Below are 14119 nucleotides of genomic sequence, written 5' to 3'. Positions count from 1 at the left end.
ACGCAGACACAACAAGAATGTGCAAACTCCACACAGACAATGACTTGAGGCTAAAATTGAACTCAGGTCTCTGTGGCGCTGTGAAGCAGCTGTGCTAACCACATAGACTGCAGTCGTTCGAGAAGGCAGCTTACCACTACCTTCTCAAGGGCAATTAGGGATGGGCAAATAAAAATTGCTGGTCTAACCAGTAACACCCATGTTCTGTGAAAGAATTTAAAAAAAAATGCTACCTAAGCTGCTGAGTTTTTCCAGCATTTTCTGTTCTTTCATTCAGTCCGGGGATTGAGCGTGTAAGCATTTGAGGGTTGCAGTCACGACTCTGCCCACCCCACCGGCTGTTGCGGGTCCTATCTTGATTTTATGAGAATAGTTGCCTTCAAGCTGTAAGACGATGATTCAGTTTTGAATCAATCAAAATATCAGAGCATGCAAAACTTAGTACTAAATCATTGCATTAGAAGACACTACTTCATTCACTCAGGGTGTTGGGAGTCATGCCAGATGTAGGCTGTAAATTTGCAGCCCATCTTGTTAATCAGCAATGCATTGTCACAAACCGTCAAAGTGACAGTGGTGAACCTTTATGCCGTTCACCCAACCTTGAGCCACCTGAGTGACAGATATCAATCAATTCACAGCGTGCTACTGCATCAGAAAATCCAGTCCAATGTGTTGGTACAGGTGTGTGTGGCTTGGATGAGTAGGATTTATGCCATATATAAAGTCGTTGAGTCATGGACAAGTGTCATCAAGTCTCAGAGGTTTACAGCATGGAAACAGGCCCTTTGGACCAACTTGTGCATGCCACCCAATTTTTATACTAAGCTAGTCACAATTACTCATGTTTGGCCCATACTCCTCTATATACCATCTTGCCCATGTAACTGTCTAAATACTTTTTAAAAGACAAAATTGTACTCGCCTCTATTACTACCTCTGGCAGCTTGTTCCAGACCCCCACCACCCTCTGTGTGAAAAAAATGCCCCTCTGGACCCTTCTGTATCTCCCCCCTCTCACTTTAAACCTATGTCCTCTAGTTTTAGAATCCCCTAGCTTTGGGAGAAAATTTTGGTTATCTACCTTGTCAATGCACCTCATTATTTTATAGACCTCTATAAGATCACCCCTCAGCCTCCTCCGCTCCAGAGAAATAAATCCCAGTCTGTTCAGCCTCTCCTTATAACTCAAACCATCAAGTCTCAGTAGCATCTTAGTAAATCTTTTCTGCACTCTTTCTAGTTTAATATCCTTTTTATAATAGTGATCAGGACTGTGCACAGTATGTAGAACTGAGCCATGACAGATCAGCCATGATCTTACTGAATGGTGGGGCAGGCTCGAAGGGCTAGATGGCCTACTCCTGCTCCTATTTCTTATGTTCTTATGTTTGTTTGTGTGATCAGGTAGGATGGTGAATTATGGAAACAGCAGTTTCTTTCGAGCACTGTTTTTGTGCAACACTGAATGTTTAACATGGGGCTTGATTTTAACTCGAATCAAAATCCGCTCACTTGGACAGGGCTGGAATTTTCTATCTCTGCCCACTGGCAGGATCTTCCAGACCTGCCAGAGCCAACGGACATTTGAATGATGTGCCACAGCTGGCGTGGGGAAACCTGCCACAGGAGGGCCTGAAAATTCTGTCTTGACTTAAACTCAGTGCGGTGGCAAAGATAGCCCAACATTGGCTGGTGTGGAATCTTCCAGTCCCACTGCTGTCAAAGGGATTTCCGGTTGGTCGCGCCCTCCGCTGTTAGTAGAACTGGAAAATCCACCGGTGGGAATGGCTGGAAAATCCCACTCAATAGAAAATGTTTTAAAGCTTGGTTTACACATCATAAAGTGACCGAATTACTATCACATTTGCCAATGGTGAATTTAGAAATGAAAAGAATTTTAAAAACCCTGATTTTTTAAGTTTATTTATTGGTGTCACAAGTAGGCTTACATTAACACTGCAATGAAGTTACTGTGAAAAATCCCCTAGTCGCCATACTCCGGCACCTGTTTGGGTACACTGAGGGAGAATTTAGCATGGCCAGTGCACCTAATCAGTACATCTTTTGGACTGTGGGAGGAAACCAGAGCACCCGGAGGAAACCCATGCAGACATGGAGAGAACATACAAACTCTGCGCAGTCATCCAAGCTCAAGCATGGTGGCTCAGTGGTTAACACTGCTGCCTTACAGTGCCAGGGACCTGAGTTTGCTTCCCGGCTTGGGTCACTGTCGTGTGGAGCTTGCATGTTCTCCCTGTGTCTGCATGGGTTTCTTCAGAGTGCTCTGGTTTCCTCCCACACACTAGATGTGCTGGTTAGGTGCATTGGCTACGCTAAATTCTCCCTCGGTGTACCCGAACAGGCACCAGAGTGTGGTGACTAGAGGATTTTCACAGTAACTCATTGCAGTGTTAATGTGAGCCTGCTTGTGACTAATAAATGACTGAACTTCAAAGCTGGGATTCAAACCCAGGTGTCTGGCGCTATGAGGCAGCAGTGCTAACCACTGTGCCGCCCTTAGTGGATCCTATGTAGTGGATTGGAAGAATTTTAAAACTATTTGTGATACCTATTGCTAAGTTAATGAGTGCTCATCCGATAGTCAATTGCTGTCTTGAACCATTTTGTTATTAACTTACAGAATTATCCTTTATTGTTTGCTTCTTTTCAATGTGTAGGTAGGACAGATGCAGATATTAAGACAGCAGATTGCCAACGAATTGAGTTATTCGTGCAAGTTTGACTCGAAGCACCTTGCAGCAGCCTTGGAAAATCTCAACCAGTAAGAACACTTGTCAATCTTTGTATGACGAGCAGGAGAACAAAGCTTAAAAACAGTCCCTTACATGCAACCTGCACCTGACAATGGTGCCTACAGCATTCAGTGGTTCTCCTGCTTGTTAACGGGGAGAGGAGCTGTATTATTAAGCACCATTACTCAACGGTACTTAGAGGTTGAGTTATTTCTTGGTGTTAAGGTTAATGTTTGGATTTTTATTTTCGGTTACCTTGACTGAGCTCTGGTTTCAGCTGTTCCACAGAGCTTGTCTGGAGCAGGCATTTCAGAGCCAATGTAATGCTTTTGGAATCTATTTACTATTGTTAATATAGGAATGGGAGTGGGCCAATTATTTAGATCCTCCTGCCTGTTTTGTTACTGAATGTCCTAACTCCACACTCCCACTTTCACCCATTAATATCTTTGGCTAACGAAGTCTCACAATTTCAGACTTTAAATTTGCAAATGATCTACCGTCAATTATTATTTGCATAGGGAGTTTAAACTTCTGCTGTCCTTTCCTCGTATAAGTGTTTCCGGATTTTGCTCCGGAAAGGTTTGGGCCAAATTGGACGACAGTCATTGTTCAGTTGGCCGTACCCGCGTCTCCCAAGTTAACATCCACTCCAGGGGTTAAGCACAAAAAAAATTCATGGATGGCACTCCAATGGAGCACTGGGGCAGTGCTGCACTGTTGGAGGTACTGCCTTTCAGATAAGATGTTAAACTCGGGCCCCCAACGTGCCTACTCGGGTGGGTACAAGAGAACCCAGGCCACCATTGTGAAGAAGAGCAGGGGAAGTCGGGCCCCCAGTGACTTCACCAATATTTATCCCTAAATCAACATCATAAAAACAGATTATCTGGTAATTATCCCATTTCTATTTCTGGGAGATTGCTGTGCACAAATTGGCTGTGGCATTTCCCACATTACAGCAGTGGGTGCATTTTGAAGAGGACTTTCTTTGCTGTAAAGCACTTTGAGACTCCTTGTGGTTGTGAAGGATGTAATATAAATGCAAGTCCGTCTCTTTTTTAGACTTATGTCCCCTCATCCTAGCCTGTCCAACCAGTCAAAATAGTTTCTCTCTCTACTCTTATCTGTCCGCTTTCACATCTTGACAGCTTCAATCAAAACTTTCCTCAGTCTTCTGAGCTTCAGGGAATATAACCCTTGTTTGTGCAATCTCTCCTCGTAGGTGAATCCAACCAATTCAGTCACAGGCAGGTCCCACAAACAGCAGCAGGATATATCACGACTAGTCTATTTCGCCAGCTTCTTTGCAGGATGAATGTTGGCTTGGTGATTCGGAAAATTCCTTGTTTCTGCTTGAATGTTGCCATGGGATACTTCATGTCCACTTGAACTGAGAGTAAGGGGTTTGATTCAACCCTGTATCTGAAAGGAAAACAGTATTAAATTATATACGCTTGCAATAGAAATTGTAAGGGCACGATCTTACTGGCTGTTCAAGCCCTGCTCCTGCTGCAGCGAGGATGGAAAATTTACGCTCAGCCAAATCTCCATTCACTGCAGCGGGACTGGAGAATCCTGTTCATGTCACAGTATCTGTAACCCCCACGACTTGCATCGGCTTGCAAAATCTCAGTAACTGTCCTAGCTGAAGACAATGCACATCTCATTAACCTGTGCTTAACCCTCTCTCCACTCACATTGTCTGTACCTTTAAGACTTGATTACCTGTAAAGACTTGCATTCCAACCGTTATTTTGTAAATTGAGTTTGTGTCTTTATATGCCCTGATTGTGAGCAGAACTCCCACTTACTTGATGAAGGGGCAGCGCTCCAAAGACTAGTGGCTTGTGCTACCAAATAAACCTGTTGGACTTTAACCTGGTGTTGTGAGACTTCTTACTATCCTTCTGTAACATGGGTGATTATATTTTCTCTTCAGGTCGCTGTTAGCTGATGTTGAAGCGCATTATCAGGACCCTACATTACCGTACCCAAAAGATGATAACACACTGCTTTATGAAATCACAGCTTACATGGAGGCTGCTGGCATTCACAACCCCCTTAGTAAGGTGAGTTTAGTGGTGGGGTGGGGGGCAGGGGGGTAATACTTCATATGAGTCTCTAACTAATCATGCTAGTCAATATCTTTTCCCGAAGGTAGGGGAGTCTAAAACTAGAGGACATAGGTTTAAGGTGAGAGGGGAGAGATACAAAAGAGTCCAGAGGGGCAATTTTTTTCACACAGAGGGTAGTGAGTATCTGCAACAAGCTGCCGGAGATAGTAGTAGAGGTGGGTACAATTTTGTCTTTCAAAAAGCATTTAGACAATTACATGGGTAAGATGGGTATAGAGGGATATGGGCCAAAGGCAGGGAATTGGGATTAGGTTACTCGTCCAGAAAAAGGGGTGGCATGGATAAGTTGGGCTGAAGGGCCTGTTTCCATACTGTAAACCTCTATGACTTTTTGCAAAGCCTGAGCTAAGCTGCTAGATGGAAATTTAGAGTTCACGATACGCAGGTTCCATCCTGAAATGTTATCCTCTGTAGTTTAACCTGTGCCAGTTGGGTTACTCATGAGCATACTGCACTGTGTTTCTGTTTCTGGGTAAGCTTGCTTGTTTTGTTTAAAATCATCTTAAAAACGTTAGTTATTCTGTTTTACTGCCTGGACTTTCACTCGTTCATGCTTTCCTCGCATGTTGCTGACAGCTGACTTTATGACATCTATTCATCTGTGCCAGCTTTTGATGCCGTCCTCTCTTCATTTCCTTTCCCTGTGTTTGCAACTCCCCCACCCCGTCCCACAACTCTGCCCATCCCTGCCTCATCGCCCTGCCAGCTGCTGCCCTCCAGTTGGTAACTGGCACTAGCAGAGTCCAGAGGCACCAGTCAGCCAAATCACCATTCTCCTAAATAACCCTGGAGAACGAATGGCAGACAATTGTGCCACTGTGGGACTCTGCCGTGTCGCTCTGGGTTGGAATTACTTGTCATAGAATAGAATCCCTACAGTGCAGAAGAGACCATTCGGCCCGTCAAGTTTGCACCACTCTCTGACAGAGGATCTTAGCCAGGCCCTCTGGCCTCCCCTATTCCTGTAGCTCTGCACGTTTACCATGGCTAATGACTTTAACCTACACATCTTAGGGGCACAAAGGAGCAATTTAGCTTGGACAATCCACCTAACCTCCACGTCTTTGGACTGTAGGAGAAAACCAGAGCATCCACAGGAAACCCATGCAGAAACGGGGAGAGCATTCAGACTCTACGCAGGGAATGACCAAGCCAGGAATCGAGCCTGGGTCCCTGGCGCTGTGAGGCAGCAATGCCAACCACTGTGATAGTGCTATTCAGTCCCTTCACCAAAGGGCATTAGCCAGTCTAAGGCCAACACGGTTTGGTCACAGTGGGATTTGAACTCTTGAGTTCTGGTACCATGGCCTTAAGTGGGGAAAGCTGTTGCATGAGATGTGACTCTCTCGCCCTCATTGAGATGAGTTGTATTTTTATTGACTCTCTATTTTTCTTTTTAGATATACATTACCACAAAGCGGCTGCCGTATTTCCCTGTGGTGAACTTTCTGTTTCTGGTTTCTCAGCTGCCAAAAGTGCAGTATGTTAAGAACCAAGGTAACACATTTTTATAAAAGGCACAATGTTTTGCTGCCAGTGTATTGAACTCTCTCTATATAATTGAGAACAGGATGCTTTTGATTACTGATTTTTAAATGTCTGTCGCTTGTTCCTTCTCTGATTTACTGCTTTTATTATCTGCTGTCTCCTCCAGATGTGTGAGTGTTTAAGTCCTGATAAGACTGATCTGAAATTGCTGCAAGTTTCCTAGGGGAGAGCTGTTGAGTGGCAGATTTAGTGTTGTTTCCGCTCCCCCCCCCATAATGGGCAGTGCTCCATCTTGTGGCGAGGCTGAGAATTCTCAGTCCTCCTCTCTGGGGGTAGATGGGGTGGGCATCTGAAGCTGTAGGCAATCTGCTGGAATCAGAATGTCAGTGCACAGAACCAGGGAATGTGGCCTGTTGAAGGATATGCTTGTATTTAATACCACACAAGAAACCCCGTGGCATGGTGGTTAGCACTGCTGCCTCACGGCACCAGCGGGCTGGGTTCGATTCCCAGCTTGGCTCACTGTCTGTGCAGAGTCCGCACTTTCTCCCCGTGTCTGTGAGGGTTTCCTCTGGGTGCTCTGCTTTCCTCCCACAGTCCAAAAGATGTGCTGGTTAGGTGCATTGGCTGTGCTAAATTCTCCCACAGTGTCTCCGAGTAGGCGCCAGAGTGTGTTCACTAGGGGATTTTCACAGTAACTTCATTGCAGTGTTAATGTAAGCCTACTTGTGACACTCGTAAATGAGCTTTAAACTGGCTAAGCTCACTCTTCTGCTTGCTGCCCTATGCTGCTCAAATTTCAAGCAGAAAGTGGTCCTGTGCACATAAGATCCCCCATTCCACTGATATTTTTAAAAGCTAATTCATGGGATTGGATGTCGCTGGCTAGTCTGACATTCATTGTTTGTTCCTAATTGTCCTTGAGAAGATGGTAGTGAGCTGCCGCCTTGAACTGCTGGGGCGGCAGGGTGACACAGCGGTTAGCACTACTGCCTCACAGCGCCAGGGACCTGGGCTCAATTCTGGCCTTGGATGAGTGTCTGTGTGTGTGGAGTCTGTACATTCTCCCTGTGTCTGGGTGGGTTTCCTCCGGGTGCTCCGGTTTCCTCCCAGAGTCCAAAGATGTGCAGGTGAGGTGGATTGCCCATGCTAAATTGACCTTTAGGGCCCAATTTTACCATTGCGTCGTGCCCTAAAATGGGCGCGAAAACATGGTAAAAGTCGGGTGTGAAGCCATTAACGTGATCCGTGCCCACATCTGCACAGATTGTCACTTTACCGAAACCTGGGAATGGCGGTGATTCGATTCGCGCCCAAAATGGGCACAACAACAATTTAAATGTATTTGCATGCATTTAAATTGAGCGATCTGACACGGGCGCACTTTCTCCAATTTTTTTCCAACTGCGCATGAGCAGTTCAGAGCTCCGAACATTCTGGTCACGCTAAGCCCTGCCCACAGCGTGAATGGGACTGGAGATGGCTGGGTGCGTATGGGGGTGCCTGAAAGTGGATTTCTAAATCGGATCTGCATTAGGCACTTAGAATGAAAATTGTAAAATCAGGCCCTTAATGACACAGGATGTGTAGGTTAGGGGGATAAGGCAGGTTGGCTGGGATCCTGTATTGGAGAGTCGGTGCAAGCTTGATGGGCCGAATGGTCTCCTCCTTCTGTTGGAATTCTAGTCTATGATTGTATGCTGCGAGTGGTGTAGGTACAGCCATGGTGCTGTTTGGGAATCCCCGTTACTTGCTGTGAGGATCATTGACGTGAATCCAGAGAACACAGTCACTCTGACGCACTGGGTTCCAGCATCTGCTAATGGTGCCGGGAAACAGTGGGTCTTGTGTCTGGGAAGGAAAAGCATGCATTTCCAAGTCTCAAATCATGCAAAATGTGAGGGTGGCCTGACGTGTTTGCTTTGTGTTGTGACTTGTCTGCAGGAATGGTGTGTAAGAAATCTACAGATCCCACAGATTGGCCCCCTCTGGTGGTCGGACTGGTAACTCTGCTCAAGCAGTTTCACTCTCGTTACACTGAGCATTTCCTGGCCTTAATCGGACAGTTTGTTCGTTCCACCGTGGAGCAATGCACCACCAGGTAAGGATTGTCTTTGGGAAGAGGGGGGATGGGAGGTGGGAAGAGGGGGGATGGGAGGCGTGTGGAGAAGGGATGGGAGGCGTGTGGGGAGGGGATGGGAGGCGTGTGGGGAGGGGATGGGAGGCGTGTGGGGAGGGGATGGGAGGCGTGTGGGGAGGGGATGGGAGGCGTGTGGGGAGAGGATGGGAGGCGTGTGGGGAGGGGATGGGAGGCGTGTGGGGAGGGGATGGGAGGCGTGTGGGGAGGGGATGGGAGGCGTGTGGGGAGGGGATGGGGGGCGTGTGGGGAGGGGATGGGGGGCGTGTGGGGAGGGGATGGGGGGCGTGTGGGGAGGGGATGGGGGGCGTGTGGGGAGGGGATGGGGGGCGTGTGGGGAGGGGATGGGAGGCGTGTGGGGAGGGGATGGGAGGCGTGTGGGGAGGGGATGGGAGGCGTGTGGGGAGGGGATGGGAGGCGTGTGGGGAGGGGATGGGAGGCGTGTGGGGAGGGGATGGGAGGCGTGTGGGGAGGGGATGGGGATAGGGGGGTGTGAGTGGAAGTTTTACTTGCTGAACCGTTTTATTAAATGGGCGGCACAGTGGTTAGCACTGCTGTCTCATGGCATCAGGGACCTGGGTTCGATTCCCAGTTTGGGTCACTGTCTATATGGAGTTTGCACACTCTCCCTGTGTCTGCGTGGGTTTCCTCTGGGTGCTTCGGTTTCCTCCCACAGTCCAAAGATGTGCAGGTTAGTTGGATTGGCCACGCTGAATTGTCCCTTAGTGTCAGGGGGACTAATTTGGGTAAACGCATGGAGTTACGGGGATAGGGCCTCGGTGGGTCTGTGCAGACTCGATTGGCCTAATGACCTCCTGCAGAGTGAAATTCTAATGGTTGGAATTCTGATTTTTTTTTCCCCTTCAGGACACAGAGGCCAAAACAATTTTAAAAATTTGCAGAATTTGGCCTCAAGCTGACAGTTCTGCATTTTATTCCAGTGATTTTTGAAATGTGTGATATATTAACTTTCAACTCAATGATACATTTAAACACATCAGTGATACATTTTAACACATTATTTTTCCCTTTTTCTTATTTAGTCAGAAAATTCCGGAAATGCCTGCGGATGCTGTGGCTGCCTTGATGTTCTTGGAAAATTATGTTTATTACGCAAAATTATCCAGAAAGGTAGAGAAAGGTTCATTAACATGAATAATCCAACCTACCTGGAAGAAGTTATGCTTCCCAGAAATAAGATAATGCTCTTTTAGTTGCAGATTTCTTAAACTGTTCTTCTGAATTCTAAGGAATATAGGTCAAGAGTACTCAATCTCTCCCCCTTGCACAGATCTTAACCCTGTGCAGAACAAATGATTGCAAGTTAACAGCTTTTGATTCCCATCTCTTCTGGGGCAGCAAGGTGGCACAGTGGTTAGCACTGTTGCCTCACAGCGCCAGGGATCCAGATTCAATTCGGACCTCGGGCGACTGTGCTGGGTTTCCTCCCATAGTCCAAAGATGTGTAGGTTAGGTGGATTGGCCATGGTAAAATGCGTGGGGTTACTGGGCTGCAGTGGAGAAGTGGGCCTGGGTAAGAAAAATGCCTTTTCAGAGTTGATACAGACTTGATGGGCTGAACGGCCGCCTCCTGCACTGCAGGGATTCTATGGTTCAGATTTTACGCAACTGGGCAAAATTCGTGTCTACCTCATTGTGTCTCATCCACAAGATCGATTCACTTGAAGAAACTTCTTTGCCTTAATTTGGTCTCCCCTTTCCAAGTACAACCCTTATAGAAACATAGAGCGGGGATTTTCCAGTCCCGCTGAAGTTAGTGGAGGTCAAAATGGCTCACGCATCTGCTGTGGCGGGTACAGGGGAGGGGCAGCAGGGGAGTGGGGAGGGACAGCAGGGGATTGGGGGGGGACAGCGGGGGAATAGGAGGGTACAGAAATCCTAGCCTTGCAAAATTTGAACCACTTCAACTCCAGACCGCGCACCATTCGGAGTTGGAACAATATCGCTGTTCCTTTAGTGTCGCTTGGGCAAAGTTCTGGACCTGTAACATCCCCACCCCCCACCACCTCTCCAGTAGCATTGTAAGCGCATCTACACCACGTAGACAGCAGTGATCCAGGAAGGTGCTTCACCATCATGTACTCCAGGCCCTTGGGGATGGACAATAAATGCAAGTCTTGTTGGCATGCCCCGATCCCATGAAAGAATTTAAGAGGAAAAGCGAAACTGGTTCCAATAAGTTGTTTCTCTTAACTGGTCTAGTTCTCACTGAGTGATGGAAAATGAGTTGCAACCAATTTAACAATCTGCAGGAGAGCAACAACTAGCGCGCAGGATAATATAAGAGCTAACCTGAACAGAATCTAAAGGCAGAATGTTCCGGATGCTGGAAATCTGAAATAAAAAATAAAGTGCTGAATAAAAATAAGCAGGCGGCAAAAGAAATGGGATTAAGGTTTCAGGCCGATGACCTTTCATTGGAAGTGGGGAAAGTTATAGCCGGGATGGGTTTTGATCAATAGCTGGACAGGAGGATAAGTCTGCGATAGAGTAGAAAAGGCAGAGAGATTTTATGACAGAAGATTTACAAGGTCAAAGGATTTAGTAACAGGGCAAGAAAAGAAACAAATAATATATGTGCCTAGAGCAGGTGTGACTCTGCCTAAAAAGAAAAAAATCCAAATGTGCAGAGAAAAGGATACAAAATAGGGGGACCGAGTTTATGATTTGAGATTGTCAAACTGGGTGTTGTGTCAACAAGGCTCTAAAACATCTCATTGAAAGCTGAGGTGCTCATAAAATCATAAAATTCTACAGTGCAGGAAGAGGCCATTCAGTCCATTGAGTCTGCACCAACCACAATCCAACCCATGCTCTATTCCTGTAACCCCACATATTTAACCTGCTAATCCCCCTGACACAGGGGTCAATTTAGCATGTCCAATCAGCCTTACCCACACACTTTTGGGGAATGTGGGAGGAAACCCACCCAGACATGGGGAGAACATGCAAGCTCCACACAGACAGTGACCTGAGTTGGTAATCGAACCCAGGTCCCTGGTGCTATGAGGCAGCAGTGCCACCGTGCCACTGTATTCCTGGAGATCATGTTGAGTCTCGCTGGAAAAGTCCGTCAGGCCGAGGACAGAGACATCAGCATGAGAGCAAGATGGGGAATTAAAATGGAATCTTGGGGTCAAGCCTGTGGATAGAGCAGAGGTGTTCTGCAAAACGGTCACCCAGTTTGTATTTGACCCAATGTAGAGGAGACCTCATTGTTAGTCGCAAATGTAGTGGGCTAGATTGAGAGAAGTACAAGCCAATTGCTATTTCACCTGGAAAGACTGGGGCCTTGGACAGTGAGGAGATAAAAGGGTAGGTGTTACAACCTTTACATGGGAAAGTGCCATGGGAATGGGACGGGGTGTTGGAGAATGACTAAGAGAAGTGGATCAGGGTATCACATAGGGACCAACTCCATCAGAATGCTGAAATGCAAGGGGAAGGTTTGGCGGCTTTTGATTTGATTTATTATTGTCACATTTATTAGTATACAGTGTATTTAGACCATGTGGTGTTTCTTGTGAGCTATACAGACAAAGCATAGTGTTCATAGAGAAGGAAAGGAGAGTGCAGAATGTGGTCTTACAGTCACATCTAGGCTGTAGAGAAATGTCAACTTAGTGCAAGGTAGGTCCATTCAAAAGTCTAATGGCAGCAAGGAAGAAGTGTTCTTGAGTTGGTTGGAATGCGTCCTTAGACTTTTGTTACTTTTTCCTGTTGGAAGAAGGTGGAAGAGATAAGTCTGGGGTAAATGGGGTGCTTAATTATGCTGGCTGTTTTTCCGAGGCAGCGGGAAGTCTAGGCAGAGTCAATGGTTGGGAGGCTGGTTTGAATGATGGACAGGGCTACATTCACAGTCTTTTGTAGTTTCTTGTGGTCTTGGTCAGAGCAGGAGCCAAACCAAGCTGTGATACAATCCCAAAGAATGCGTTCTATGGTGCAGCTGTAAATGTTGGTAAGATTCATAGCTGACATGCCAAATTCCCTTGGTCTTCTGAGAAAGTAGAGGTGTTGTTGGGCTTTCTTAACTATAGTGTCGGCATGCGGGGACCAGAACAACTTCTTGGTGATCTGGACACCTGGCGTAGCAGTGGTAGTGGAAAATGATCCATTGAATACAGACGCTGGTGGGGTGGGAAGTGAGGACAATGGGAATCCAATTGTGATTCTGAGAGGAAGGGGAAGGAACAAGAGCAGAAGTGTGGGAAATGTGGCAGATGTATATGAGGGCCCGATGAACCATGGTGCAGGACGTGGGGTTGGGGCTGCAATCCTTGATTTGGGAAGAAAGAAACGGCGCGGTGGTTAATGCTGCTGCCTCTCAGCGTCGGGGACCCAGGTTCGATTCCTGGCACAGTTAACTGTCTGCATGCAGTCTACACATTCTCCCCATGTCTGTGTGGGTTTTCTCCTGGTGCTCTAGTTCCATTCCACAGTCCAAAAATGTGTAGTTAGGTTGATGGGCCATGCTAAATTGCCCCTTAATGTCAGGGGAATGGCTAGCATAAATGCATGGGATTATGGGGATAGGGTCTGGGTAGAACTGTACATAGCTTGGGCCAAATGGCCGCCTCCTGTAGCAATTCTATGTTAGACATGTTAGAAGTGTGGCCGCTTGCTACTCAGGCTATCCTTGCTTCATTATTGTGGTTGGTCCTGATGTGTAGCCAGCAGTTCATCAAAAGAATTGACTGACATTGTTCTCCCCTTGTTAGGTTGTGGAGGCACATGTTCCTAGTTTCATCTTTGATGAGTTCAGGACCATCCTATAACGATTTCCAAGATGAAGATACTTGTCTGCAGTGAGATGAAGTGGAGTGTGTGCTGATGCCCGGGAAATGCTGGAATTTTTGGCTAACGTGAATAAGTGTGTCTCAAGCAGGGTGAAATTCGTCCTGCTGAGAATTTTACCGAGAAAACATGGTGCGAATACGACGAGGCATTCTCATTTTCCACACACAAATGACTTGGTAACATTATCTGCTGAAGCCTCTTTTTCAAGAAGAGAAACCAGACAGCTCCAAGCTATGTACAACTGAAATTCTTAAGAATTGTAAAAGAAAAGTGTTTACTTGAAATATTAACAAAAAAAAATCATGGCTGTAACGTATTGCATTTGAGTGAGCCATAAATTATGCAAAATTAATGTTTTTGCTTAAAACATAATTTGTATTCTATTCAGAACTGGAATTTCAAGCAAAATTGAATGAATTGCTTTGTTTAGGAAGGATAAAAGTTGACCTTCCTTCAAACAGAAAACATTTTTACACTAGAAATGCAGGTGATTTTTGACTGTACAGCTGACCATTAAAATTTCTTTCTGACTATGATGTGTAGTTTGCTGCTTGGTTTTCCAAGTCAATCTTGTAATACAAATTGAATACTGCCCCACAGGCACTGCCCAGTTAATGGTAGAAGTCAATGTTGACATGAGGAAATACTTTTTCACGCAGCGAGTGCTGAGGGAGGGGGCTGAAATGAGGAGGAATTCCTTCAGCTGGAAGGTGTTGAATCTGTGGAACTCAATGCCACAAAGGGCTGTGGGGGCCAGGTCATTGAGTGTCTTTAAGACAAAG

General features: G+C 46.3%; 1 protein-coding gene across 2 annotated transcripts in view; it reads left to right on the top strand.

Moving 5' to 3' along the window:
• Positions 1–13871, top strand: part of washc5 (WASH complex subunit 5) — an 81581-nt gene extending 67710 nt beyond the window's left edge. For both annotated transcript variants that reach the window (XM_080193851.1, XM_080193852.1), the window contains 6 exons: positions 2682–2785; positions 4699–4828; positions 6295–6391; positions 8327–8483; positions 9563–9650; positions 13259–13871. In XM_080193851.1, the coding sequence (XP_080049977.1) occupies positions 2682–2785; positions 4699–4828; positions 6295–6391; positions 8327–8483; positions 9563–9650; positions 13259–13315 (633 nt within the window). In that variant the 3' untranslated portion in view covers positions 13316–13871. The remainder of the gene's footprint in view (positions 1–2681; positions 2786–4698; positions 4829–6294; positions 6392–8326; positions 8484–9562; positions 9651–13258) is intronic.
• The last annotated feature ends 248 nt before the right edge of the window (positions 13872–14119 follow it).

The sequence above is a fragment of the Carcharhinus amblyrhynchos genome, chromosome 8 (assembly GCF_965287045.1).
Source record: "Carcharhinus amblyrhynchos chromosome 8, sCarAmb.v2.hapA, whole genome shotgun sequence".
Classification (NCBI taxonomy): Eukaryota; Metazoa; Chordata; class Chondrichthyes; order Carcharhiniformes; family Carcharhinidae; genus Carcharhinus; species Carcharhinus amblyrhynchos.
Note: the sequence above shows the minus strand (reverse complement) of the source record. Positions and strands in the feature narration are given on the sequence as shown.